This window comes from Myotis nattereri (assembly GCF_964212035.1).
Source record: "Myotis nattereri genome assembly, chromosome: 13".
NCBI classification, from domain to species: Eukaryota; Metazoa; Chordata; class Mammalia; order Chiroptera; family Vespertilionidae; genus Myotis; species Myotis nattereri.
The window spans coordinates 28,918,834-28,943,602 of NC_138088.1; the positions used below are offsets into that span (position 1 = coordinate 28,918,834).

General features: G+C 40.6%; 2 protein-coding genes across 3 annotated transcripts in view; one reads left to right on the top strand and one right to left on the bottom strand.

The window, feature by feature from the left end:
* Positions 1 to 314: 314 nt before the first annotated feature.
* On the bottom strand, positions 315 to 23,246 carry CISD1 (CDGSH iron sulfur domain 1). Of its 2 annotated transcripts, XM_081104476.1 has the most exons (5): positions 23,090 to 23,246; positions 21,713 to 21,900; positions 21,237 to 21,500; positions 13,066 to 13,271; positions 315 to 717 (listed from the first exon to the last, which is right to left on the bottom strand). In XM_081104476.1, the coding sequence occupies exons 3-5, from the start codon at positions 21,259 to 21,261 to the stop codon at positions 628 to 630; spliced, it is 321 nt and encodes a 106-aa protein (XP_080960602.1). In that variant the 5' UTR covers positions 21,262 to 21,500; positions 21,713 to 21,900; positions 23,090 to 23,246; the 3' UTR covers positions 315 to 627. The 2 variants fall into 2 exon arrangements, with proteins under 2 accessions (XP_080960602.1, XP_080960601.1); XM_081104475.1 differs by lacking the exon at positions 23,090 to 23,246 and having other exon boundaries at positions 21,713 to 22,278.
* IPMK (inositol polyphosphate multikinase) overlaps positions 22,811 to 24,769 on the top strand; it is a 28,915-nt gene continuing 26,956 nt past the window's right edge. Inside the window, exon 1 of the mRNA XM_081104474.1 lies at positions 22,811 to 23,296. Within this exon, the coding sequence (XP_080960600.1) occupies positions 23,107 to 23,296 (190 nt within the window). The 5' untranslated portion in view covers positions 22,811 to 23,106. The remainder of the gene's footprint in view (positions 23,297 to 24,769) is intronic.

Genomic DNA, 24,769 nt, shown 5'->3' on the forward strand with positions numbered 1-24,769 from the left:
TAATGGATCAATTAAATATCCATGAAGATGAGTACAAAGAAGTTACCACCCCTTTATTATTGACCTGGCCCATTTCTAAATAAGCAGAATAACATTCAAAGTTCATTTTGATTAAAAACTGGGAAAACACAGCAGCCATATTTTCTCAGTGTCACTATCACTGTCAAGAAGAAAACCAAGGTCATAACAGGTTATTCCTAGATTGCATTAAGTCTTAAGAGACCAATGTAGCTTAACCACACCCAATTTACTTTCTAAGTTAACTAATAAAAGGTGATAATTTTTCTTGAAAATTGTAAGTAAATCTGCACATACACGATTTTGAGAATAATTTAATGTTAACTTGAACATACAACTACATTCTAATGTGATTATATTAAATGCAAAGAAACGGATCCTTACAAAACCAAAATAACCCACAGGCCATGAGGTCAGTTTCACTTTTTCCTTTGTTTAAACAAACGTGCACCACGATGGTTCAACAAGTAAGGCAAATGACATGAATATGAAAGCTGCGGTTTGTAATATACCACATCTAGAACCCAGAGAAGGTGAATTAGACTAAAGTGGCAGTCATTCTAATTAAACAATCAGGATGACTTGGTTTGCAGCATGGAAACTGTCGATCTAGGTTTCTTTTCTCTTAATGATCAGAGGTCCCACATTATCTCCAGTCTCTTCATTGTGTTTTGTGTGAGCTCCATCGCAGAACGGGAACTGGGAAGAGAAAAAGAGAATGTAAAATGTCTAATCACAAAGTCAATATTATGTTTGGCAGAGTGGGGGTGACGTTCAAGTCACATATATCATGATGACTGAATATAAAATAGCATTCCTATTTGTGATATTTGAGTATGGATTTTGAAAACCCTTCCATGTTTATATACTAGTTATAATTCCTTTTTAGTGAACTGGCTATATCCATTGCCTATTTATTTAAGAGCCTAAGTTCACTTATTTAAGATCAATTTGTATATGATCCCTTGTTGATCAACTTAATACAATTTTTTCACCTAAACCTTTTTATTTTGCTTAGTTTTTCATGCCCTTAATTTTCCCATTTTCATACAAATAGGCCTATTTAACATCATACATTTCCTTTCATACATTTCTCTCTTTTTAACATCTTTCATGGAGACTTTTTTCTGGAAATATGGTAGATTCACATTCCGTTTCATGATTTCACATTTTTCATTTTTAAGTAGATTTTTATTGATTTCACGAAAGGAGGAAGAGGGAGAGAGCGATAGAAACATCAAGGATGAGACAGAATCATCAATTGGCTGCCTCCTTCATGCTCCACTGGGGATTGAGCTTTCAACCTGGGCATATGCCTTGATCAGGAATTGAACCGTGACCTCCTGGTTCGTTGGTCAATGCTCAACCACTGAGCCAAGCTGGCCGGGCTCATGATTTCACATTTTAGATATAGCTGGTCTTTTGGTGTCCAGTGGGAGGGAAAGGACAAAAAACTGTTTGTTTCCCAGAATATGCTCCAAAGAAGTTAGTGCTGCAATATATTCTAATATGGTTTTATTCTGTGTTTAAAAAACACACAAATGACCCACATACAAAGCTATTTTGATTCACAATATACATTATTATTTTACAAAGGTCCTGCTATAAAAAAAACTCTATTTTACCCCAAACTCTTCCAAACTGACTAGATTATGGGCATTTTTAACTTATCCACGATCACAATGTTCTATAGAGTACAGTACACTTTGCAAAATGCTGTTCTAGATCTTGTTGCTTCAATATTTTTAGAGGTTGCATCCTAGACTGTTATACCTTTCTTCATAATTTTATCAAAATAAAATATACAATGCCTAGATATAGGTTTGACATTATTATATTCATCAACCTATTCCATTAGGAAAATAACTGATTAAAATAAACTTAAAATTGGGCTAGTTTTCCTCTATGTTATTACTTTAAAAAAAATACCTTTCTAATGATTTCAGTGAGGAAGGGGGAGCTAGAAACATGTATGATGAGAAAGAATCATTGATTGGCTGCCTCCTGCATGCCCCCTGACCAGGAATTGAACCATGACCTTCTGGTTCATAGGTCAATGCTCAACCACTGAGCCATGCTGACCGAGCCATATTATTATTCTTTATTAAACCTTTCCTATTTATCCTTTACCTAACTTTATTTAAATTCTACCTATTTATTCTTCCTCATAAACATGAGAATTTTGTTTTTGCCAAATCCTATTTTATTTCTCTTGCAGTTTTCATTCTCAAGTCTCATGTATTTCTGACAAGATTATTTATCTTATATGGTCATTGGTTATTATAATTAGGTATATTTTTATATATGACCTCTCTCTGTGTGTGTATGTGTATCATTGGTTTTTGCAAATATATCCGTCCTACTGTTAAATAATAAAAATAAGGATTCAACAGTGTTTTAGTTGTCTCCTCAGGATTTTACACTTAGAAGGCTCAATTATCACTAGATTATTTTGTTTCTCTCTTTCTATATTTATAGCTTCACTTCTACTTCATGTCACACAATGATAGCTAGCACCTGTTCCATTTAATCTAGAGTTTCATGTTTAGTATAAGGTACACTATTGCATGGAAGGAGCCTGTTTAGAAGAGTATAGTAACAAGAGCCTTGGCCTTACAAGTAAAATCGCCTGATTAGTCACTGGGAAGGGGAATATAATTTCAGATACCTGAAACTAGACAATGATAATATATAATCTTAAACTTTGATATTAGCAGTGTCTATTCAAAAAATTAAAATATTTGATGTTAATGAAATTCAATTTTAATTTTACTATCTGTATATAATTCTGAGAGGCAGTAAACTAGTTAAAAATTACAGAAAAACTCAAGGTTTTCAGAATACCTTCTATATCCAGGTATAAGTTCCATCTTGGGGCAATATAATGTAATACATATGAAGCTTGCATTATTTCTTTTTTTAGGTCAATAAGATATGGTACAGTTTACTCATATTAAAAACAAGTCCTTGCAGCAAAAACATGAACCCAAGCTTTCAGGTTTTTTGGCATAGATGAGGAAAGAGGGCATAAAAAAAAAAATCAAACTAAAAGGTATTCTACAGCAAAGAACTGCATTTCAAAGTGGCATATGTTTGATAAACACATGATTTTACAGTGAGAATGGAAGTTTACATTGTAAAAGACTCCATTTTTATAAATAGCTCACATAAAACATGTCACTGTAAAGTTTCACACACACAGATTATAAAACACTAGTGACCCGGTCCACAGATTCAGATTTGTGCACATTGAAAGGAAATTAATTAGAAGGTGGCCGGCAGGGCGGGACTGGGCCAGATGGGCTGGACACGCCCTGGAGCCAACCTCCCACAGGTCCTCCCCAGCCAGCTGCACATGGGGTGGCCCCACGGCTTGAAAGCCATCTGCGGAGTGAGCAGGTCCCTCTGGCAGGTGGGGTCCCTTGGCCTGGCCTGCGGGGATCGGGCCGAAACTGTCTCTCCACATCCCCTGAGGGGTCCCAGAGTGCAAGAGGGCACTCTGCAAAGTTGCTGTCATACAGGGTGTGGAACGCAAATGCAAGTGTGCAGTAAACCAGATTTGGGGCCAATAGTGCCCCAGCAACAACATAACCCACAGCCAAAGGTGGAATTGTGCGGTCCCACAAGGAATCGGGCTCCCTCCTCTGGTTTTGGAGTGCATCACCCAAGAACTGCTGCTGTCAAGTCACTGCAGCTCAGCAGCTCCTGCATTAAGTGTCTGCCCCCTGGTGGTCAGTGCATGTAATAGGGACCAGAGGACGGAGGGAGGGACACTTAGCATATTAGCCTTTTAAAAATATAGATATTTCTGGAAAACAAATATCAGTAAGTAAAAAAGCCTCAAATAACTTACTGCTGTAGCATGCTTCACTTTTATTTTTTTTAATGTCACTGTTAAAAATACTAGAAAGTTAATTCATTTTCTCAAATTATTTTTCTCCACATATAGAATCGAGAACAGGAGAGAAATCTATAGAGAATAAAGAAAATCTTATAAAGATTAAGAAAGCCATACATCAGGATGAGACTATAGTCTGGCTGGAACGGTTCAGTTGGTTGAGTGTTGGCTGGCCTGTGCACTGAAAGGTTGTCGGTTTGATTTTGGTCAGGGCACGTATATGCCTGGGTTGCGGTTTGATCCCTGGTTGGGGTTCCTATGGAAGGCAGCCAACCCATGTTTTTCTCTCTCTCTCCGTTTCTCACTCTAAGCATGTCCTCGGGTAAGGATTTAAAAAAAAGTGAGAGAATATACTTTTTACAATAATCTGTTTCTGCCTAAAAACTGAAATTTACATGTTTCACATGTTCTTAAAAGTAAACAAGTAAAAAATAAATATTTGTTTAAAAATTAGTGAGTAGTAGGACCTGTCTATTTGTTAATAAACTTTCATGCTTTTAAAGTGTATAAAAAATGCTTTTATGCCTTTAAAATGTAAACTAGGTATTAAAAACCATTTTGTTCAGAGGCACTGATATCTTTTAATACTACTTTCTATTAACACTTAACCACAGGAATTATTGACTTAGGTCAGAATCATCTGCCAAACTTCATGTGAAGGTTAAGTATTCCCATCATATTTACGCATTAGGGATTTCTTATTTTAAGTTATGAACAACTAAACATTTTCTTTTCAACCAAAGTCAAAATGAGCTCTTTCAAAATAAGATTAGCAATTTCTTAGGGCTGCTTTGTACATTTCAATAGAATATATTTATTGAAATTACTTCATGATCCTTAATATAGTATAAATGAATGAATGGTAATTACTGGGCATTAAAATTCAAAAAGTAAATTACATAACAATGTTTTTCAGAAAGTGTCTTATTTTATTTTTAACTTTTTTATCCAAGAGAAAGAAAATAAGTGATAGGTAAGTGCTTTCAAACATAATCTAGGAATAGTTTTTTAAAAAATATATTTTTATTGGTTTCAGAGAGGAAAGGGGAGGGAGAGAGAGAGAGGTAGAAACATCAATGATGAGAATCATTGATCCGCTGCCTCCTGCATGCCCCCTACTGGGGATCGAGCCCACAACCTGGGCATGTGCCCTTGACTGGAATCGAACCCGGGACCCTTCAGTCCACAGGCTGACGCTCTATCCACTGAGCCAACCAGTCAGAGCAGGTATAGTTTTTGCATTAAATATTAATGTAATGAAAACATGAAAATTTTATTAAGCCTCTTTCATTTAAAATGTTGAAATTAAACTTGTCAAGCAAAGAGCTAAAGTTATAAAAACACAAATGGTATATTTAATTCAGTTCATATAGTATCAACACTTAAAGTTAAAACTAAAAAAGATACAATATTTGATGAAAAAAAGGTTAGGTCATAGTTGATTCTAAAGTTTGTTCTAAGATACTAGTCTTTGTTCATTAATATATCCTGGAGAAAAGCTTGTGAATTAAATTGGCTGATTTTCCTGTATGTCCAGAAAATATCCTAGTATGCTTGTTAAACCAATTAAAAATCCATTCATCTCAGGTATCTTTAAAACAGGGTTGGAGAAAGTATGGAGAAGAGATTGAAAGAAATATATATAAGAAAAAGAAAAAACACTTGGAAAGCTAACATTACCACGGTCTTCATAAAAAACCCAAGATATGTTTATTTTTAAGGGCCCCATATCTCAAGTTATGATGTTTCTGTTTTTAGGGTGATTCAAAATGGAAATAAATACATCTCCTCTTTGAATTATCTCTCCTATCTGCAACTGAAGAAAATTTTATCTTCCTTCTCCAAACTTTGTATTTTTAAGGACAGTTTGGATTATATTCCCCAAGGAAGTTGCCTGGGGCCATTCTGGCTCATTACCATAAATCACTCAGAGAAACAGGTTTCCTTTGGTTGAGAAAGTAAACAAAAGCAGTGAGATCTTTGAAACTTCCTGAAAGAATATGACATTTTACACCATTTTTATGTACATCCTTTGGTAATCATAAGATAGTAGATGTAATAGGAAAACATATAAACGCAGATTAAGATTTTACAACACTGTCCTTATGTGGATTAACCAACATTCAGAAAATATCCTATTCTGTTTGTTAAATATTCTTTCTATGAAAAAATGGACTCAGTGCAACCCACTTTCAAACCATTCATAGATTGAGACTTTCTATAACACACACACCTCCAAAAACAAAAATAAGCCCACCACTCACCAAAAACCCCAACTCAAACCCTGAAGCTGTAAATAAAAGAAAATGGTCCTACATAGGTCCAAAATGGTCCTCGCATTTCATTTCAATTTCAGTTGGCTTGAAGGACACTTTCTCTTCCTTCTTTTGTATCTGGAGTTAAGTTCAGGCTGACTTTGAGCTTTTTGAAATCCTGGAGGTGGAGCTAGGGTTAAGGGTTCAGAGACCCTAGGCCAGTGGTTCTCAACCTTCCTAATTCCGCGACCCTTTAATACAGTTCCTCATGTTGTGGTGACCCCCAACCATAAAATTATTTTCGTTGCTACTTCATAACTGTAATTCTGCTGTTATGAATCGTAATGTAAATGTCTGATATGCAGGATGTATTTTCATTGTTACAAATTGAACATAATTAAAGCATAGTGATTAATCACAAAAACAATAAGTAATTATATATGTGTTTTCCGATGGTCTTAGGCGACCCCTGTGAAAGGGTCGTTCGACCCCCAAAGGGGTCGCGACCCACAGGTTGAGAACCGCTGCTCTAGGCTATAGATAAGGGTCAAGATAACTAAAGACAGGGAAAAAAAAGGATGGCTCCTTTTTAACTTTGACTTTTCAATTGGAATTGCTTTCTGAGGTTCTGAACAGGACCATTTCCTGGATAAATGAGAGCTTAGCTCATCTGCTTGGGACACCCGGCACTCTCTAATATTCCTAGAAAAGGCTGGCAGGGCCCGAGGTGCTGTCTGGTCTGGCTGGCCAAGATATAGGTCACCAGGAATCTTTGGTACCAACTTCTGTAAGAGCCTCAGGAATGACTTAACAGGGACTCTCCCTTCCCTTTGAGAGGGGTGGCTGCTCTCTCTCCCAGGCCTCTTAAAGGATCAAGGCTTTGGGAACATGAAAAGCAGGGCTACAGGTCACTAGCCCAACAATTGGAACCTCAAGGAGATCATTGGGGACCTCAATTTGAGGAATTTACCCAAGTTTATAGGTATTGCAGGGAAACCTGCTGGCAACTAGGTGGCTCAGCTTCTTTGCTCTGGGAGACTAATTAAAGCTCAATCATGAAATTCCAGCAAAGCAGATTTTATTTTATTTTAAATATATTTTATTGATTTTTTACAGAGAGGAAGGGAGAGAGATAGAGAGTTAGAAACATCGATGAGGGAGAAACATCGATCAGCTGCCTCCTGCACATCTCCTACTGGGGATGTGCCCGCAACCCAGGTACATGCCCTTGACCGGAATTGAACCTGGGACCTTTCAGTCCGCAGGCCGACGCTCTATCCACTGAGCCAAACCGGTTTTGGCAGCAAAGCAGATTTTAAAGAGCATATATAGCCCTGAAGGTATGGCTCAGTGGTTGAGCTTTGACCCATGAATCAGGAGGTCAGGGTTTGATTCCCAGTCAGGGCACATGCCTGGGTTGTGGGCTCAATCCCTAGTAGGGGGTGTATAGAATATAGAAGGCTGCCCATCAATGATTCTCTATCATCATTTAGGATTCTATCTTTCCCTCTTCCTTCCTCCCAGAAATCAATAATAATAATAATAATGATAAAACAATTTTTTAAAAAAAGAGCCTAGCCCTAGCTGGTTTGTCTCAGTGGATAGAGCGTCAGCCGGTGGACTGAAGGGTCCTGGGTTTGATTCCAGTCAAGGGCACATACCCGGCTTGCAGGCTTGATCCCTGGTAGGGGGCGTGCAGGAGGCAGCCAATCAATGATTCTCTCTCATCACTGATGTTTCTATCTCTCCCTTCCTCTCTGAAATCAATATATATTTTAAAAATAAATAAATAAAAATTTAAAAAAGAGCCTATATAATCAATTGCTATTCTTATTGTGTTTATGCAAATAACCAGGGCAAATGGAAACTAAACTTAATGTAGTAAATAAATTGATCTTAATTTGGCTCATTAATAAAAATGAGGGTGATTTTAGGGGGAAAATTTGTTTCAGCAGACTCTGTAATATACAGTTGTTAATATTGGTTTCCAATTCAATTAATTGTCTTTAAAGTTTCATTTTTCACTTATGAATTGAACTAAATCCTAAATTTACCTATTTTCTTAAATATTTAGCTACAACTCTCTAAATTAATGCTTCATTTTCTCCCATCCTTTGACTTGGAATCAGTGAGTACTAAAACACGTTTCTCTCTGCCTACAACAATACAACTCAGCAAATGATGTAACTAACCTACCTGAGGTGAGTGGGGGTGGGGTGGAGTGGGAATCTAGTAAGACTATGTTGCATACTCTTCTCTCTTACATCAAGGTTCCCTCATCTTGTTTCGAAAGTAAGACTATCTTCCTTTTTAAGGCTGAGTTTTACATCTGGGCTTAGTCTCATTTCCTTCCACTCTCTTTCAAGACATCACTGTCTGAAATAGCATCTTCCCCTGTAGTCACTTTAATCATTTCCTCTCTATTGGTTCCTTTCCTACTCATTGTACATATGGAGAGCCCTTCGGTGAAATATTATGAAATATTATTCAGGCCAGTTTCTGAAACAGCAGAGGGCATACCAATTCTGGGGGGAAGAGGGAGAATGAAGTGTGTTAAAAAATGAATTTCTAGCCCTAATCGGTTTGGCTCAGTGGATAGAGCGTTTGTCTGAGGACTCAAGGGTCCCAGGTTCGATTCCGGTCAAGGGCATGTACCTTGATTGGGGGTGTGCAAGAGGCAGCTGATTGATGTTTTTCATCAATGTTTCTAACTCTCTATCCTTCTCCCTTCTTCTCTGTAAAAAATCAATAAAATATATTTTTAAAAAAATGAATTTCTACACGTTACCAACAGATCTGATTCATTAGCTCTGGGAAAACCACTCGTTACATACATACAACAAACCAGCGATTGTACCTTAAGAATAAATTAGGATTATATTCAAGTTTATATTACATATAACTTTTTTGGAAATAGGTAAAAAAGGCATTTACGTTTTATGATAAAATAATTGGGTTGTATAAGTAAAAAAATTACTGAATGTAAAAAATTACTGAATGTAACATCTATCTAAGCAAAGGTATTAATTACAAGTCTGTGCATTGACATGTAAATGTGTGACTTGGCACCTGTGTGTTATGACAACCTTAGGAACCTCAAGAATGCGGGGAGCTTCCAAAGATGCCTGAAGAAGACCATCCATTAACTTGAGTAATATTCAAAGTAATATTCACTTTGGGAATAAAAAGTATCCAAGATTCAGAGAAAATTCCAAAGTGATAAATCCTAGATGCAAAGAGGATCATTAATGGCATAAAAGGTAAACACACAAAAAAGACTGAGAAAGTTGAAAATAAAATGATTGATCTGGCATTCCTTAAAGTCCAGCTATGGGAAATGGTAATCCCTTGTTTATCCATCTGAAAATTCTCAATTGTATGATGCAAGAATAATCCTGGAATGTTATGTTGAACAATAAAGTCTAATAAACATTCAAATCACCACCTCTGTCTATTTATGATTCTTCCTGAAATACTTGAGATCTTAGTCCATGAAAGAATATATTTGCTTTATTGACGCTTTACCTTCTGGGAAAACCCAACCAAGGTAAACACACTTTACTTGACCTCAAAGCTAAGCTTTAGAGTCCACTAAAGCTGTCATCTCATTTCTTTTTCTTTCATTCATTCACATTTACTGAAGATTTGACTAATAGCATTTTTTTTTAATTAAAAATTCATACTTTAAATCACTTGGACACAGCTTCTAATTATTCTGTTGAAATGACACCAAAAGGTTAATTGACTAAGTCTATTCACCTGGTTGACTTTTCACACATGCCAACAACCAAATCTTTGAAACTTTCCCCTTTTCCACTGTGAAGCCGTAATATTCTTAGTTTTCTTCTTAACTCTGGCCCATTTAACCTCCTTTGTTGGCTCTTATTCCTCTTCCCAAAATGCAGAAAATCCCCTAAGAGTTCATATTAAGCTCTTGATATTTTTATTTTATTGATTTTTTTTTTTTTTTTTTTTTTTACAGAGAGGAAGGGAGAGGGATAGAGAGTTAGAAACATTGATGAGAGAGAAACATCAATCAGCTGGCTTCTGCACACCCCCAACTGGGGATGTGCCCACAACCAAGGTACATGCCCTTGACCGGAATCGAACCTGGGACCTTTCAGATCGCAGGCCGACGCTCTATCCACGGAGCCAAACCGTGTAGAGCAAGCCCTTGATTTTTTAAAAAAAATATATTTTATTGATTTTTTACAGAGAGGAAGGGAGAGGGATAGAGAGTTAGAAACATCCATGAGAGAGAAACATCGATCAACTGCCTCCTGCACACTCCCTACTGGGGATGTGCCCGCAACCAAGGTACATGCCCTTGACTGGAATCGAACCTGGGACCCTGCAGTCCGCAGGCCGACGCTCTATCCACTGAGCCAAACCAGTTAGGGCTAAGCCCTTGATTTTTATCTGTATCCAGGATTGGTTGGTTGCATTCCTATGCCTGACTCATCAATTTTGCTGATCTCTATCTCTAACCCTGATGTCTCAACTTCAGTCCCACATTTTCAGATTGACTGCTGTACATTTCCATTCAAACATCACCGTAAGTTCACTCTTTAAAATAAAACTCCTTATTACTGTCCTAGGAAACCAGCTGTTCACCCTGAATTCCTTATTTCTGTTAATGGCACCATCTCTACAAACTCAAAGGCTTAGATACTTCAGTGAGCGTCAGCTGAACTCCCCCAATCTTTGACAAAAATCATCGTTGCATTTGGCTGATCCTTCCCTCCAAATGTTTCGTGTATCTATCTGTTCATTGTTTTCCAGTCCCATAGCTAGCACCCTGGTATAAGTCATTTAACTTTATGTCTGAAATCGCTGACAAGGAGCTCCCCCAAGTCTGGAGGCACAAACTCCTCACATTGGTACACTCAAGACTCTCTTCAATTTGGACTTATTTCTGGGGGCAGACAGTGCAAGGACAAGACTAGATTCTTCATTGATCCCACCTTTGCTCATATGAGTTCTTTCCAGAAGATTTTGATAGAGTTTCTAATACTTGCTAGTCTATTCAACTGCCACCAACATTTCTGGGCAATTTAACTTCCATATATATATCACTATACCTTCCCAGAAAATTCTAGCCCACAGTGTAACTCTTCTTTTTATTTAAAGCCCTTGTACTGTATCCACTATACACATCTATGATACCTGCTGTTTTATTACTTTTGCCATGCGTGTATATAGAGTAGACATTAAATGAACTATTTAAAATCATCACTGACTAAAGAACTACTACAACTCTGATTTAGAAATGCCCTCATTTCTACAGGTATTACTTTCTATATTTTGATGAGCAATAAAAGCAATGAAACCTATTATAGGCATAATTTTTAAAAACAAACCAGATCTAGTCTATAGAATATTATTGAGGATTATTTCCTAGCAACCCCACTGGTACTTCTGAACAATCCCACATTCCAAATGAATAGTGCTCTTAAGATACAACTTGCAATAGCACTATTAATTTTTGGTTCATATTTCATATGTTCATTAAGCATTTTTAGACACTATGACATAATCTAAGCACTGTATCACTGGATTATGCAACATCAATTGTCTTGGGAGAAGGGAGTTAGTGGAATATGCTTTCCAGTGCCTACTATGTGATTTGTTGATTTGTGATAATGGCTCTCCAGTACAGGAAGAGGTCCCTCATGTAACGTGCCTTCACAAAGTCAGTCAGTGTATGAAGCTTTTCAAGGTGACCTTAGAAGAGTAATTTGCCATCTTTAGATCAGTAGCTGTCATCACTGTCTAAAAACTGCAGGTATCACAGATGACACTTCCAAACGGAACCTGATGAATGTTAGACATTTAACTATAGAAGCTGCAGCTTAAATAAAGTTTAGGATACAAGGTCAATATGTTTACCAGATAAAAAATTTCAAGGCAAATTTTCCCAAACTTTCTCTTGAAATTTCTAAAACTTTTCCTAGAATCCAGGAGTTTGAAAACTCAAGAAAACATTTACCTCTTCTCTTTCTTTCTTTTCTTTCTTTCTTTCTTTTTATTTTTTTTACCTCTTCTGTTTCTGTGTTTAGGCTGCATACATCCTTTTGTGTGTGCAGGCTAAGATCCACTTGAGGAGGAAATCTTTACGGCTAAATAAAGAGATTTCTTTCTCTTCTTTGGCTAAGAATATGGTTATATTCACCTGAACTCAAGAAGAATATGATGCAATTTTACTTTATAGTGGTTATACATGTTATTTTAAACCATTCTTGCCCTAACTGGTTTGGCTCAGTGGATAGAGCGTCGGCCTGCGGACTGAAAGGTCCCAGGTTCCATTCCGGTCAAGGGCATGTACCTTGGTTGCAGGCAAATCCCCAGTTGGGGGTGTGTGGAAGGCAGCCGATCGATGTTTCTCTCTCATCGATGTTTCTAACTCTCTATCCCTCTCCCTCTCTGTAAAAAATCAATAAAATGTATTTTAAAAAAATAAATAAATAAAATAAATAAACCATTCCTGTGTGTGTGTGTGTTTACTGATTTCAGAGAGAGTAAGGGAGAGGGAGAAAGGAATAGAAACATCAATGATGAGAGAGAATCATTGATGGGCTGCCTCCTGCACACCCACTACTGGGGATCAAGCCCGCAACCCAGGCATATGCCCTGTCTGGGAATTGAACCGTGACCTCATGGTTCTTGGGTTGATGCTCAACTATGGAGCCAAACCAGCAGGGCAGTGGTTATACATTTTAGTAACTATATCCCTGAAGAGTATAAGGAAAACAGAGAAGAACAGGATCCATCAAAAATTTTTTAAAAAGGGCTGGCTATCTTAACATTATCTGGTGATACCTGTTTGATAGAATAATTTAAAAAAAGAAGTATTTCATTAAAAATGGTACTAATATAAAGGACTTATTTCCTCACCTTTTTGGACCTCCAACAACGGCAGTACACAGCTTTATCTCCCAAATCCTCCATGTCAAAAGCATGTACGACCTTGGGGTCATCTTTCTGAATATGTAGGTTAACCATATTTTTGTTGCGATGATCTTTAACATAAAATTTTTTGTAAGCTAGATAACCAATTGCGGCTGTTCCAGCAGCAATGGTAACTGCTGCGATCCATTCAACTAGAGCAGAGAAGAAAAACAGGAATAATTATCAAAATTATTGATAAATATGTATAAAATATACACTAATAATCTAATATAATGTTCAGGAAATCCAATTTTTGAGCATTTAGCATCTCAATAATCAAAGCTGGTTTTTAATATTAACTTTATGGTCAGAACACACTGATGTAAAACTTTGTTAACACTTTCCCCAGCCCATAGCAATGATAGCTAAATTACAATAGAAGAGGGAAACTTAAAAATCACTTTATAGATAGAGAAAAACAAGGCTTAAAAATATTTTTAAAGAGTTCATAAAAAGATTTAAAATAACATGTGAGTCTATAGATACCAATTGCTCTAAAAAATACATACAAAACCACCCTTAATAGTAAACATTCAAAGGGATAAATCCGACATGATTCTGGGCTCCAAAGTCATTAAAAAGTTGTTTCTTTAAATTTCAAAGTGCCGTCTCATTAAAATAAAAATCAGAATGGACTAGTTTCATATTAAACATGAGTAATATAATTACAGTTATATTCTCATTTAATAAATTCCGATTTTTCATTATCCATCAGTGGATGATTATCTAAATTTCCTACAAACTTCATTTTAAATTTAATGACATTTTGGGGGTTGAGGAGCTGGGTGAAAAAGGCAAAGGGATTAAAAAGTACAAGTTGGTAGTTACAAAATAGTCACAGGGATATAAAGCACAGGATAGGGGATATAGTCAATAATACTGTCATAACTATGTATGGTGCCAGGTGAGAACTAGAGTTATCATGGGATCACTTTGTAAGTTATATAATGTCTAAACACTAAGCTATACACTGGAAACTAATATAAAATAATATGGAATGTCAACTGTAATTGAAAAATAAAAAAAAATAAGTTTAATGACATTTTTCTACTCAATTATTTGCTTGACCAACAGGCCATCTATTTATTTTTTCTACATAGCTTTCTTTTTCAAGGAGCCCTTAGAAACCCAAGCACTTAACAGCTACCCCATATCCAGAGACTGCTGGAGAGGAGAAAGTTCTGCATAGTCTGGTTAGCCTCAGCCTCAGAGGACAGCTGTCTATTCCCAGCACGGAGTGGACTGCAGGAAAAAGTTGAACAGGGGTCAGGATAAACACACTGGACTGTTTCCCAGCACTTCCTGAGTTAGATCTTCATAGTGTTTGAAATAAGTTCCCAGACTATCAAATAAAGCCCTAGAGAGATAAGTATAAAAACACATTCCAAGGCCAAATAAAAACATATAATGAGTAACTAACTGCATGGCTTAATTTGCACTATTCAGTCAAAGTCTTATTTACCATCGTACCCACCAGTGCCTTACATAAAATTGGAACTAATTCTTACAGAACTCTATGGGAAAAGAATAACTATTCTCACACTTAGTTTCTTTTATCTTGGTCTTCTCTTAGCTTATTTAATAATCTAGTGTTTACCAATGCTTCTAATTAACATGCTCCTTGTATTCTATTTTCAACTACAGTATTTTTCTCTACAAAGTAATTTAGTTTGTTTTCCTTCCCCCAACATTTCCATTCCTCCTCGCTATAATCCCATAAAATAAACATTAATGCTATGTTCTTCCCAGGTGCTGCATGACTGAGAAAACAAGTTAATAAGTCATTTGACAGCTTCAAACCTTTGGCCTCACTGAAGGATGTGTTTTAACTGAACATTTTGTGTAGGTTTGTCTTGAATTTTAGTGCTGCTTCACAGTATTTCCCCATGGCAATTCCAAGCAGGGCTGAAACTTTGCTCTAATTTCTAGCTTGATTCATGATTTTTTTTTAATTTTAAAAAATATTTTTATTGATTTCAGAGAGGAAGGATGAGGGAGAGATAGAAACATCAATGATGAGAGAGAATCATTGATTGGCTGCCTCCTGCACGCCCCACACTGGGGATTGAGCCCACTACCGGGCATGTGCCCTGACTGGGAATCACATTGTGACCTCCTGGTTCACAAGTCGACACTTAACCACTCAGCCACACTGTCCAGGTAATAAGCTTTCTTTTTGATGCATTATTTACCTTGGAACCTCCTTAAGAAAATATTCTAAGTCAGGAGCTACGGCAATCCACTTCTTTGCTAATAGAAAGCCACTCTGAATATTAATGTACTTATCACAAAATGGGCTAAAATATTGCTTTATATAGTATATGTTCAGTTATGTTTGCTGAATATTATCTTTAGAAGAAATTTAAAAGGGGGAATATCCTGAAAGACTAACACAATTCCTTAAATGCTGTTGATCTTAATTGCACTCTACTTTTTAGGTGAATCATGTAGCAATCTCTGATTTATTTTAATGGCGCCTACATATTACAAAAAGCCTGAGACCCAAAGAACCCCAATTGACTAGTATTAATTTGTCTCACAATATAAAAAGAGAATCTGATAGGATTTTCTACCTGAAACTTATAATAGGCCAAAAGAATATCTTTTACTCATTAAAACATTCTTCTATTCTCTTATCTTATACTAGAGGCCCAGTGCACGAATTCGTGCACATGTGGGGGGGGTGTCTCTTGGCTGGCCAGTGATTGGGGACGACTGGGGGGGGGGGGCTGGCCGGCTGGGGGGAGGGACTGTGGGAGGTTGGCCAGCCAGGGGGAGGGGCCGCAGCTGGCTGGGGGGGAGAGACCGTGGGAGGTTGGCCAGCTGGCCACGCAAGGTTGGCTGTGGGAGCACACTGACCACCGGGGGACATCTCCTGCCTTGAGCATCTGCCTCCGGTGGTCAGTGCACATCATAGCAACTGGTTGACCGATCATTCGGTCATTTGGTCGCTTAGGCTTTTATATATATAGATTACCAACTTAATCCATATGGCAACCTTTTTTTTTTTTAAACATTTTTTTAAAAACATTTAGTTCCCCTGGATTTTTTTGATGGAGAAGAAATAATAGAATAACTGACAAGGAGCAGAGGCAATAGTAAATGAAAGAAATGGGAACTGGCTCTAGGTATCACCCAAGAGTGGTTGTTCCATGAGGAATCAAAACAGGCACTCTGTGACCCTATGTAAATGCCACACACACACAAACACGCCTGCTAGGAAAACGGCTTTGTATTTGCTCCAGTGAGTTTTTCTTAGAATTACAGAACTAGAGAAGGTATTAAGAAAAGAATTTCCATTTCTTCTTGTCTTCCTCTCCAAATTCTAATTCTCTAATCTCTTTAAAGACAAATGTAAAATTTCTCAGAATAAGAAAAATGCTGTTTATGATTTTATTATTGCAGCCTCAAACAGCCTTTTCTGGCAAAAAGCTGTGGATGTCACTGGCAATGAGGGAAAAGAAGGAAAAGGAAACTATATGAAGATATATAAGAATGATGATGGATTCAAAAGCTATCAATTAGAATAGAGAAAGAATTGAAAACCAAAGTAACTTTTAGTCTTTGTTAGTATATATTAAGAATAAATACAACCTTAGAGGCAACAGGGACTTTACCAAGACCCAATTAAATTTTTTATTGATTGATTGATTGATTTTAAAGAGAGAGGAAGGGAAAGAGAGAAACATCGATTTGCTGTTCCACTTATTTATGCACTCATTGGTTGATTCTTGTATGTGCCCACAACCTTGGTGTACCGGGAGGATGCTCTAACCAACTGAACTACCCAGCCAGGGCTAAGATCTAATTCTTAAAGACATTTCAGTTGACAACTTCCTGACACTATTTCTGTTTCTTCTGGTTTATTTTTATTTTTTTAAAAAAATATATTTTTATTGATTTCAGAGAGCAAGCGAGAAACATCAATGATGAGAGCGAATCATTAACCGGCTGCCTCGTGCACATCCCAAGTCCACAATCTGGGCATGTACCTTGACCAGGAATTGAAACATGACCTCCTGGTCCATAAGTCAATGCTTAACCACTGCGCCTCACCGGCCCGGCTGTCTTTTCTGGTTTATGTTCACTTCCATTTTTCTATAGGCATCTCTCAAGGTACAGTATTCCTTATAGTTAGATCAAATCCCAGCTTATCCAACCTTCCTTAACAATGCTTTCTATCTACACAAATACCGTAAGCCAATATAAAGAACAAAATACAGATACATTCTTAAATAATTCCTACCTGCCTTACTCTTCCCTTGGCCTGTTACTGTATAATATCTGGCTTTATCCGTTAGAATTATTTAGAGATAGAGAAAATATGAACGTGTTCCAAAATCCTACACCATTATTTATAACCCATTCCTCTGATTTTCTCTAGTGTGGGAATTATTTTGCTTTAATTTACACAGAAATCTCACCCTGCTTCTTTTCCTTTAGTCCCTTTCTGCCCCAAACTGTTCACTCCAGCCTGTCAACTGCCACAGAATCAAAATGTTCCTTTCGTCTCAGGAGAGGGGGAGGGGAGCTGTGTTTAGATCTTTCCCTCCCTTGGTCTCCCCCAGATTGGTAGGCTGTACCTGGTAATGTTTTCTCTCAAGGCCTGGCATACAGGTGGTATTCAATATAAATTGTGTAAGAAGAAATGATAGATTGCTAACTTGATTTTACGGCTCCATCTGCCTATCAGACCATCACTTTGCTCTTACACCAAATAACTTATCTTTGGCCTCACATTAATCTATTGTTTCAAAGTTTGAAATTTAAATAGTTCCTGAGATTAAAAATAAAAACATTTATTATGAAATGTTTCAGACATACACAGAGAATATTCGAACGAACTCTCATTTACTCAGCTCCAAGAAATATCAGCTCACCACAATTTTGTTTCCTCTATCTCACAAACCTCCTAGTTCAGTGATGGCGAACCTTTTGAGCTCGGCATGTCAGCATTTTGAAAAACCCTAACTTAACTCTGGTGCCGTGTCACATATAGAAATTTTTTGATATTTCCAACCATAGTAAAACAAAGATTTATATTTTTGATATTTATTTTATATATTTAAATGCCATTTAACAAAGAAAAATCAACCAAAAAAATGAGTTCGCGTGTCACCTCTGACACACGTATCATAGGTTTGCCATCACTGTCCTAGTTACTTGTTTATAATGCATAGGAGCTTCTTTTTTATTGTCAGATCTGTACATTCTTTCTCAAAACGCCAAACCATTAAACAGTTACTTTAAATGACTCAAGGAATTTATTAAATCCAAATGAATTAGTTTTAGTAAAATAAACAAGGATATAAAAGTTAGAGAGTAAGAATTTATGAAATTTAGTTTTGGTTACACACATTGTAGCATTCAAGGTTTGGGATGAATAATAAAACACAAGGTAGATAGATGAACACCTATTTTGTAATCTGAGGATAAAGCAAAGTATGAAAAAAAGTGATTTGCGGGGACAGATTAAGGAAGGCCTTTTAAAATATAGGGTGTCCCAAAAAAAATGTATATACACACACTTTGAATAATTATAAAAGCAGTGTTTATTAAAATCCATATCATTTTCAAAATTGAGCTATCAGCTGTTAAAGTGTGTATACATTTAACACCTGTATTTGGTTAAGTTGGCTCTTTTTTCTTTTTAAAGATGAGGGTGAATTATGAGTTGCTTTGGGCTGACGAGAAGAAAACCTCTGAGTGACAGGACTTAGATCACTAGGTATCATTCATTAGTGAGGCAAGAGTTTAAGGAAGCAGGAGAAAATGGCAACTGGAGAAAGACCTCAGTTAAGGGGAAGGATTACAGATGAGAGCAGATTCAGTGAGTTTTGGAGGTTTCAAGGAGCAAAATATTTAGCAAACTTCGTCTATCAAGTATGTGGAGGAGTCCTTAGCGACTCCTTAGTAGTAAAAGCCATTTAATGATAGAAACTATAATAAACTACAATAAAATATCTGATATGAAATTAAAAGTGAGTTTGGTATAAGCATGTCACTTACACCCCAATAAGGAAATACAAGTTTAGTATAATAGACCAAATGGTCAAGAGCCATTTCAATGAGTGGGATCTTTGAATATCAATTTCAGTGACTCATCCTCATTACTTCTCCCAGATTCATGTCCTGGCCTGAGGCCCATCACTTTTACTTATAACCCACTCCTTATTTTCTTCTGAATATAAACAAGAATTTTGTATGCACACACACATACATATACTTATATTGTGGTTACCATTGTCAAATACTATTCTATGCCCTTTATAATTATTAACTAAATTAACTAAGAAGAGGCATGGTCATCTTCCCCAAAATCAAATGATCTAAAATGATTTTCAATCTACTAAAAACTAATAGGTTTGGTTTAAAACTTGAGAGAACAATTTGAGCTCTTATCATTACAAGGTGGATTCCCGAGACATTCTCTGTCCTTACTTTGCCACACAACTATATTTGAGAAAGAAGGTGCTGGTAGAAAAGATTTACAAAGGCATGGGGCCTTTTCCCAGAATCCTCATAGCAACCGTTCTGCTTTTATTTATTTATTTTTTATTTCAGAGAGGAAGGGAGAGGGAGAGAGAGATAGAAACATCAATGATGAGAGAGAATCATTGATCGGCTGCCTCCTGCACGCCCCCCACTGGGGATTGAGCCTGCAACCCTGGCATGTGTCCTTGACCAGAACCGGGGACAGTCAGTCCACAGCTACTTCTCATAACAACCGTACTTTAAGTTAATAACCCTCTTCACCAAGCAATTTCCTACCCCTTAGAAAATTGCAAACTAATGGGAAAGTCACTTTTAGACTCCCTTACGGTTAGATCAGTGGCTCAAGTCACACGAGTATCCTATTTTACACAATAGTCTTATTCCTGAGAAAATACATGTTTGTTTAAAACACACATACAAAAATCAATCCCTACTTTAAATGCACCGAGGTGCCTCTATTTGAGACTCAAGATGAGTCTCCTTTGACATAATTTTTACAAATAATCACCTCCTATATATACCTCATTAGTAACTTAAATACGTCATGGGTTGTCACCCTCACTCTAACAGTAATTTTGGCAACAGAAGAGGAATTCTTCAATGTATAGAATCTATTACAAAATTAGGGCTCAAACTAGTAGGAATTTTTTTTACAGACTCTGGCATTCTAGGTAGTCAATATTTACTGAATAAATCAATTGGGCTCGTTTTAATTAACTTCTGGGCAATCTCTTTACCTTTACTTAACTACTGTTACAGGTAACCAAACCTTGAGGTGTGGCATTTTATACTGGGCAGAGAGAGAGCGATCACATGTATCGCGTAGCTGGTGCACAGTATTATAATAGTTATAACACCACCAAGAATTGTTATGAAATGAAGTGCACATTAACTGACTTCCAGAAAGTCTCTTAATTTTAATTGGACCTTCTGCGAAGTGACACTTCCAAACGCTAGGTACTAGCACATGGGGAGCAGGGCTGGAAAAAAAAGAAAAGAAAGGCTCCATGAGCTCGGCTTTCAATCTTCTCTCCTGGACTACAGCCAGGAAGCGCCAGATGCCAGAGGCATAATGAAAAACTGGGAAAACTTAAGATCTCGGATTGGCTTTCTTCCCTTTAAAAAAAAAAAATGTGCAAAACTAAAATGTGATTAGTCATGCATCCCTTCAGGGTGGCCGGCAATACACGCTCAGACTCCACGGTGATTTAAATGTGAGAAGGGGGAAACAGGTTTTTGTTTTGTTTGTTTTTCCTCTCCTGTTTTTTCTTTCCCCAAGCCCTATTCCTTCACAACACAGAGGGGGCTCCAGAGAGAAAAGCTAGCGGCGGGATCATCAGGTTTTAGGGTTTGGCTAGTTAGCGGAAACCTGATCCGGACCTGGGTAGAGAGATGGCTGCATGGTCCCCACGCCAAAATATGCCCGGGGATACCGCCAATCCACACCGCTTTCCCCGTTCGGCCCAGGGAGCCCGCAGGTCGGCCAAGAGCTTGCCCTTGGGCATCTCAAGGTGACCAGGCCGGCGGCCGCCCGGAGCAGCGGTAACAGCCAGGAGAGGCGCTGACGAGGCTGCACTGGCGCGCAGGCCGCCAGCCTCACCCGCTCCCAGGCCCCACTTCACCTCGTACGTTGGAAGACAGGCTCATGGCGCCGTCGCTTGCAGGGCGTGTGCACCGGACACTGAACCCCAACCGGCTAGCGCGGACAGGCCGAGTCAAGGTGCGAAAGGCGTCCTAAGGGCACCGACTCCGGGCAGCGACCGCGGCTACCGCGCAGGCGCCGCGGCAGTCCGTAAGCACGTGCGTATTCTCCACCCCGACTGCTGCTGAGCATGCGCAGAGCGGCGTCCGGGGCCTCCAGGAAGTCCGCGGTCCGGTTTTGACAGCTGCCGGAGGAGGGGCGGAGGAAGGGAGCTAGAGAGGTCGCCACTGAGTTTGCGCAATCTTGCGGGGCGGGGCCCGGAGCCCGGTGGCAGGGCTTCGGGAATAGGGAGTCCAGGCCGGATTTTACGTCTCTCCCAGTGTGCGGGTTTCCCCAGGCACTGGACAGGTGTTAGGGAGACATTTGCCACAATTAGATAGATATCTAAGATCTTACCTAAAAATTTCTTGTCCAGACCGGTACCTGCGAAGCCGGGTCCACCTTTCTTACAGAATGCCAGTGGCAGACACAGAAATCAAGAGCTGAGCCCCATTACGGAATCTCTCCTCGCTCCCGGGGCACGTCCCTTTCTTCTGCCTTTGACCCAAGCAGTTGGTCAGCTGTTGAGGACCTTGGAACCTGTGCTAAGGGGTTGGGTGGGAGAGAGAGAGAAAAGGCTGATTTCAAAAAAAAAAAAATGTGCTTGAATTTTTTTTTCAGTACAACTTGGGGAAAAAAAATTAAGATCATTCTCTCCCATCTACAGTGTGAAATCAGTGTCAGTTTCAAAATTTTTTATAAGAGCCATTTAGGGGCACCAAATTGCGGGGAGGGGCTAACAGCGGTTCTCAACCTGTGGGTCGCGACCCCCTAGGGCGGTCGAACAACCCTTTCACAGGGGTCGCCTAAGACCATCCTGCATATCAGATATTTACATTACGATTCATAACAGTCGCAACATGACAGTTATGAAGTAGCAACGAAAATAATTTTATGGTTGGGTCACAACGTGAGGAACTGTATTTAAAGGGCCAGAAGGTTGAGAACCACTGGGCTAGGATGAACTTGCAGGGTGTTTTGAAGGCGCGTCTTCTAAGGCGCTGCCTGTCCTGACTATCGTTTCTGTGTGGGGTGGGAGCGGCAGGGAGGGGATGCAGGGAAGGGGTGGCCTCCCCAGCCACCCTGGGCGCGGCAGCGGCCGCCCAACTCTCCCGGGAGCCCGCGGCGCCGGGGGGCCAACCCCGGGGAGCGCTGAAACGCGCCCCGAATGAATGAAAGCGCCACCGCAGCCACGGCCTCCAAACGCCCACCCGAGGGTGGCGAGTGGGGGACAGCGAGTGTGCGCGCCCCGGCCAGGGGGTCCGGCGGCGGCCTCCGGGCATGCTCAGTGGCGGCGGCGAACGCGGACCGCGCAGTCGGAGGCTCGCGGCGGCGAAGCGGGAGGCGCTGACGCGCGCGCCGCGGCCGCGGGGACTGGAGGACGGCGGAGGGGCGGGGACGCGGGAGGTGGGGACGCGGGAGGTGGGGCCGCCGTCGCCGTCAGGCCCCAGGGAGCGCGGGGCGCCGCCGCCGCCGCCGCTCCTCCGCTGGGTTCCGTCTCCGGGGCTAGCGACCGCGGCGGCAGAGCAGCGGGAGCCGGCAGCCGCGCTCCGCCGGCAGTTGGGAGGGCAGCGCCCGCGCCTCCGCGGCGTCATGGGCCCCCTCCCCGGGCCTCAGCGGGCACCCGCCGCGGGAACCCCCGGGCCTCCTCGCGGCCGAGCCTGAGCGACCCCCGGTCCTCCAGCGCCCGCTCCCTCCGCCCGATCTCTCCCCCTCTGCCCTCGCCGCCGCTACCGCTTCGGCTTTCCGTGATGGCAACGGAGCCACCGTCCCCCCTTCGGCTCGAGGCGCCCGGCCCCCCAGATGTGCGGACCCCACCGGCGAGCGAGGCGGACTCCGAGAGCACCCCGAAACCGGCGGGCGGCACGCTCCGCTTCCTCAACGGCTGCGTGCCCCTCTCGCATCAGGTGGCCGGGCACATGTACGGGAAGGACAAAGTGGGTAAGTGGGGGCGGCGCGGGGCTGCGGGAGCCCGGGGCCGGGCTGGACGCCCCCTGGTCCGCGCGCGGGCCTCTTCCGCCCTCCCCCGGAGCCTCGCGACCCGGGCCGCGCGGGGTCCCGAAAAGTGGGGCGATCCCAGGGCGTGGGGCGCCGGGCTGGCAGCTGGAGGTGGCGGGGGAGAGGGCGGAGTGCCTGGCCTCTTCCCCAGGGCAGGGAGGGCGCGTGTTGATTGGAGGCGGCGTTGTTGGAGAAAATAAGGAACTTTAATTGGACTGGATGGGGAAGTAAATGCTCCCCCCCGAGCACGAGGTCTGTTTATTATGAGCGGGTAGCGATTGCAACAGGGAAGGAATGAGATGCAGATGATGCTAATCTAGTGCTTTTTGCAGTGCATAGCTGGAGGGTAGGGGAAAACATGGGGGGGAGAGAGAGAGAGAGAGAGAGAGAGAGAGAGAGAGAGAGAGAGAGAGAGAGAGAGAGAGCTCGTCTTATCCGGGATCCCTCCCTGCCCCTGGGGAGGTTTTTCTGATAATCTGGTAGATTTCTCCGGGAGGCTTGGTTCCTGGAGCAGAAACTCGGATTCCTGTTAGGAACCAACAGCCCGCTGCTGTGCTAGAATGGCCCACGGGTCAGACCTTCCGTTATTCTTGATCATCTTTTCATAAGGCTGTATCATGGCATGTGGAATATCGCCCCCCCCCCCCCCACGGTTAGGGCCTGTCTCCGTTTTTGTTTTTGTTTTTCTCTTGATGATTTCAAGTTCAGTGTAGGAACTCGAACGCACCTAGCTTACTCACACTCGTTTCCTGGGCCACAATGAACTGGGGCGTCTGATGGATGCGTGGGCGAGTTAGGCAGGTCTTAGACCTGGAAGCCACTGGAGACAATTTGGTTTATGCTGGTAAGATGCTTTGGGTTTAGGCCGGGTAGGTAATGCTGTCATTTTTAGTCAGAATAACTGAGGCTGGTTAGGTCTGGTTAAGTGACAAGCCTAGAGTCACACAGCTGCTGTGTGTTAGGAGGCAGAAACCTAGGGTCCTGCCTCAGGACGGCTTTCCCCACCGTGTATTATTGTGCTTGGAGGTAAAGATGGTGGAAAATGGACGGGCACTCGTTTGAATGCAGGTTATTTCTCGCTGAGCGACACTTCCCACTACGTCTATCTTTACCTACTTTTCCCTTGTTGAACGTTGGCATTAATGGTAGTGTCGTGTAGTTTGTGTGCCTTTCTCCCCACTCAATTGCGAGTTCCGTGAAGTTGGGGACCAGATCTGCGTATCCCCACAGCCTTGTGCATGGGGCTCAGTTAAACTCCGGAGGGGAGTGTAATGTGAAAATTGCCCGGTCCTTTAGTACACCAGAGAAGGAAATAAGTATCATTCTCAAGGTGTGTATATGGATGTAAGGAAACAGCCTTCTCAAGATGCTTAGCCTGTAGTCTCCTGTGTCACTTAAGGTAATGAGAATTTGAGA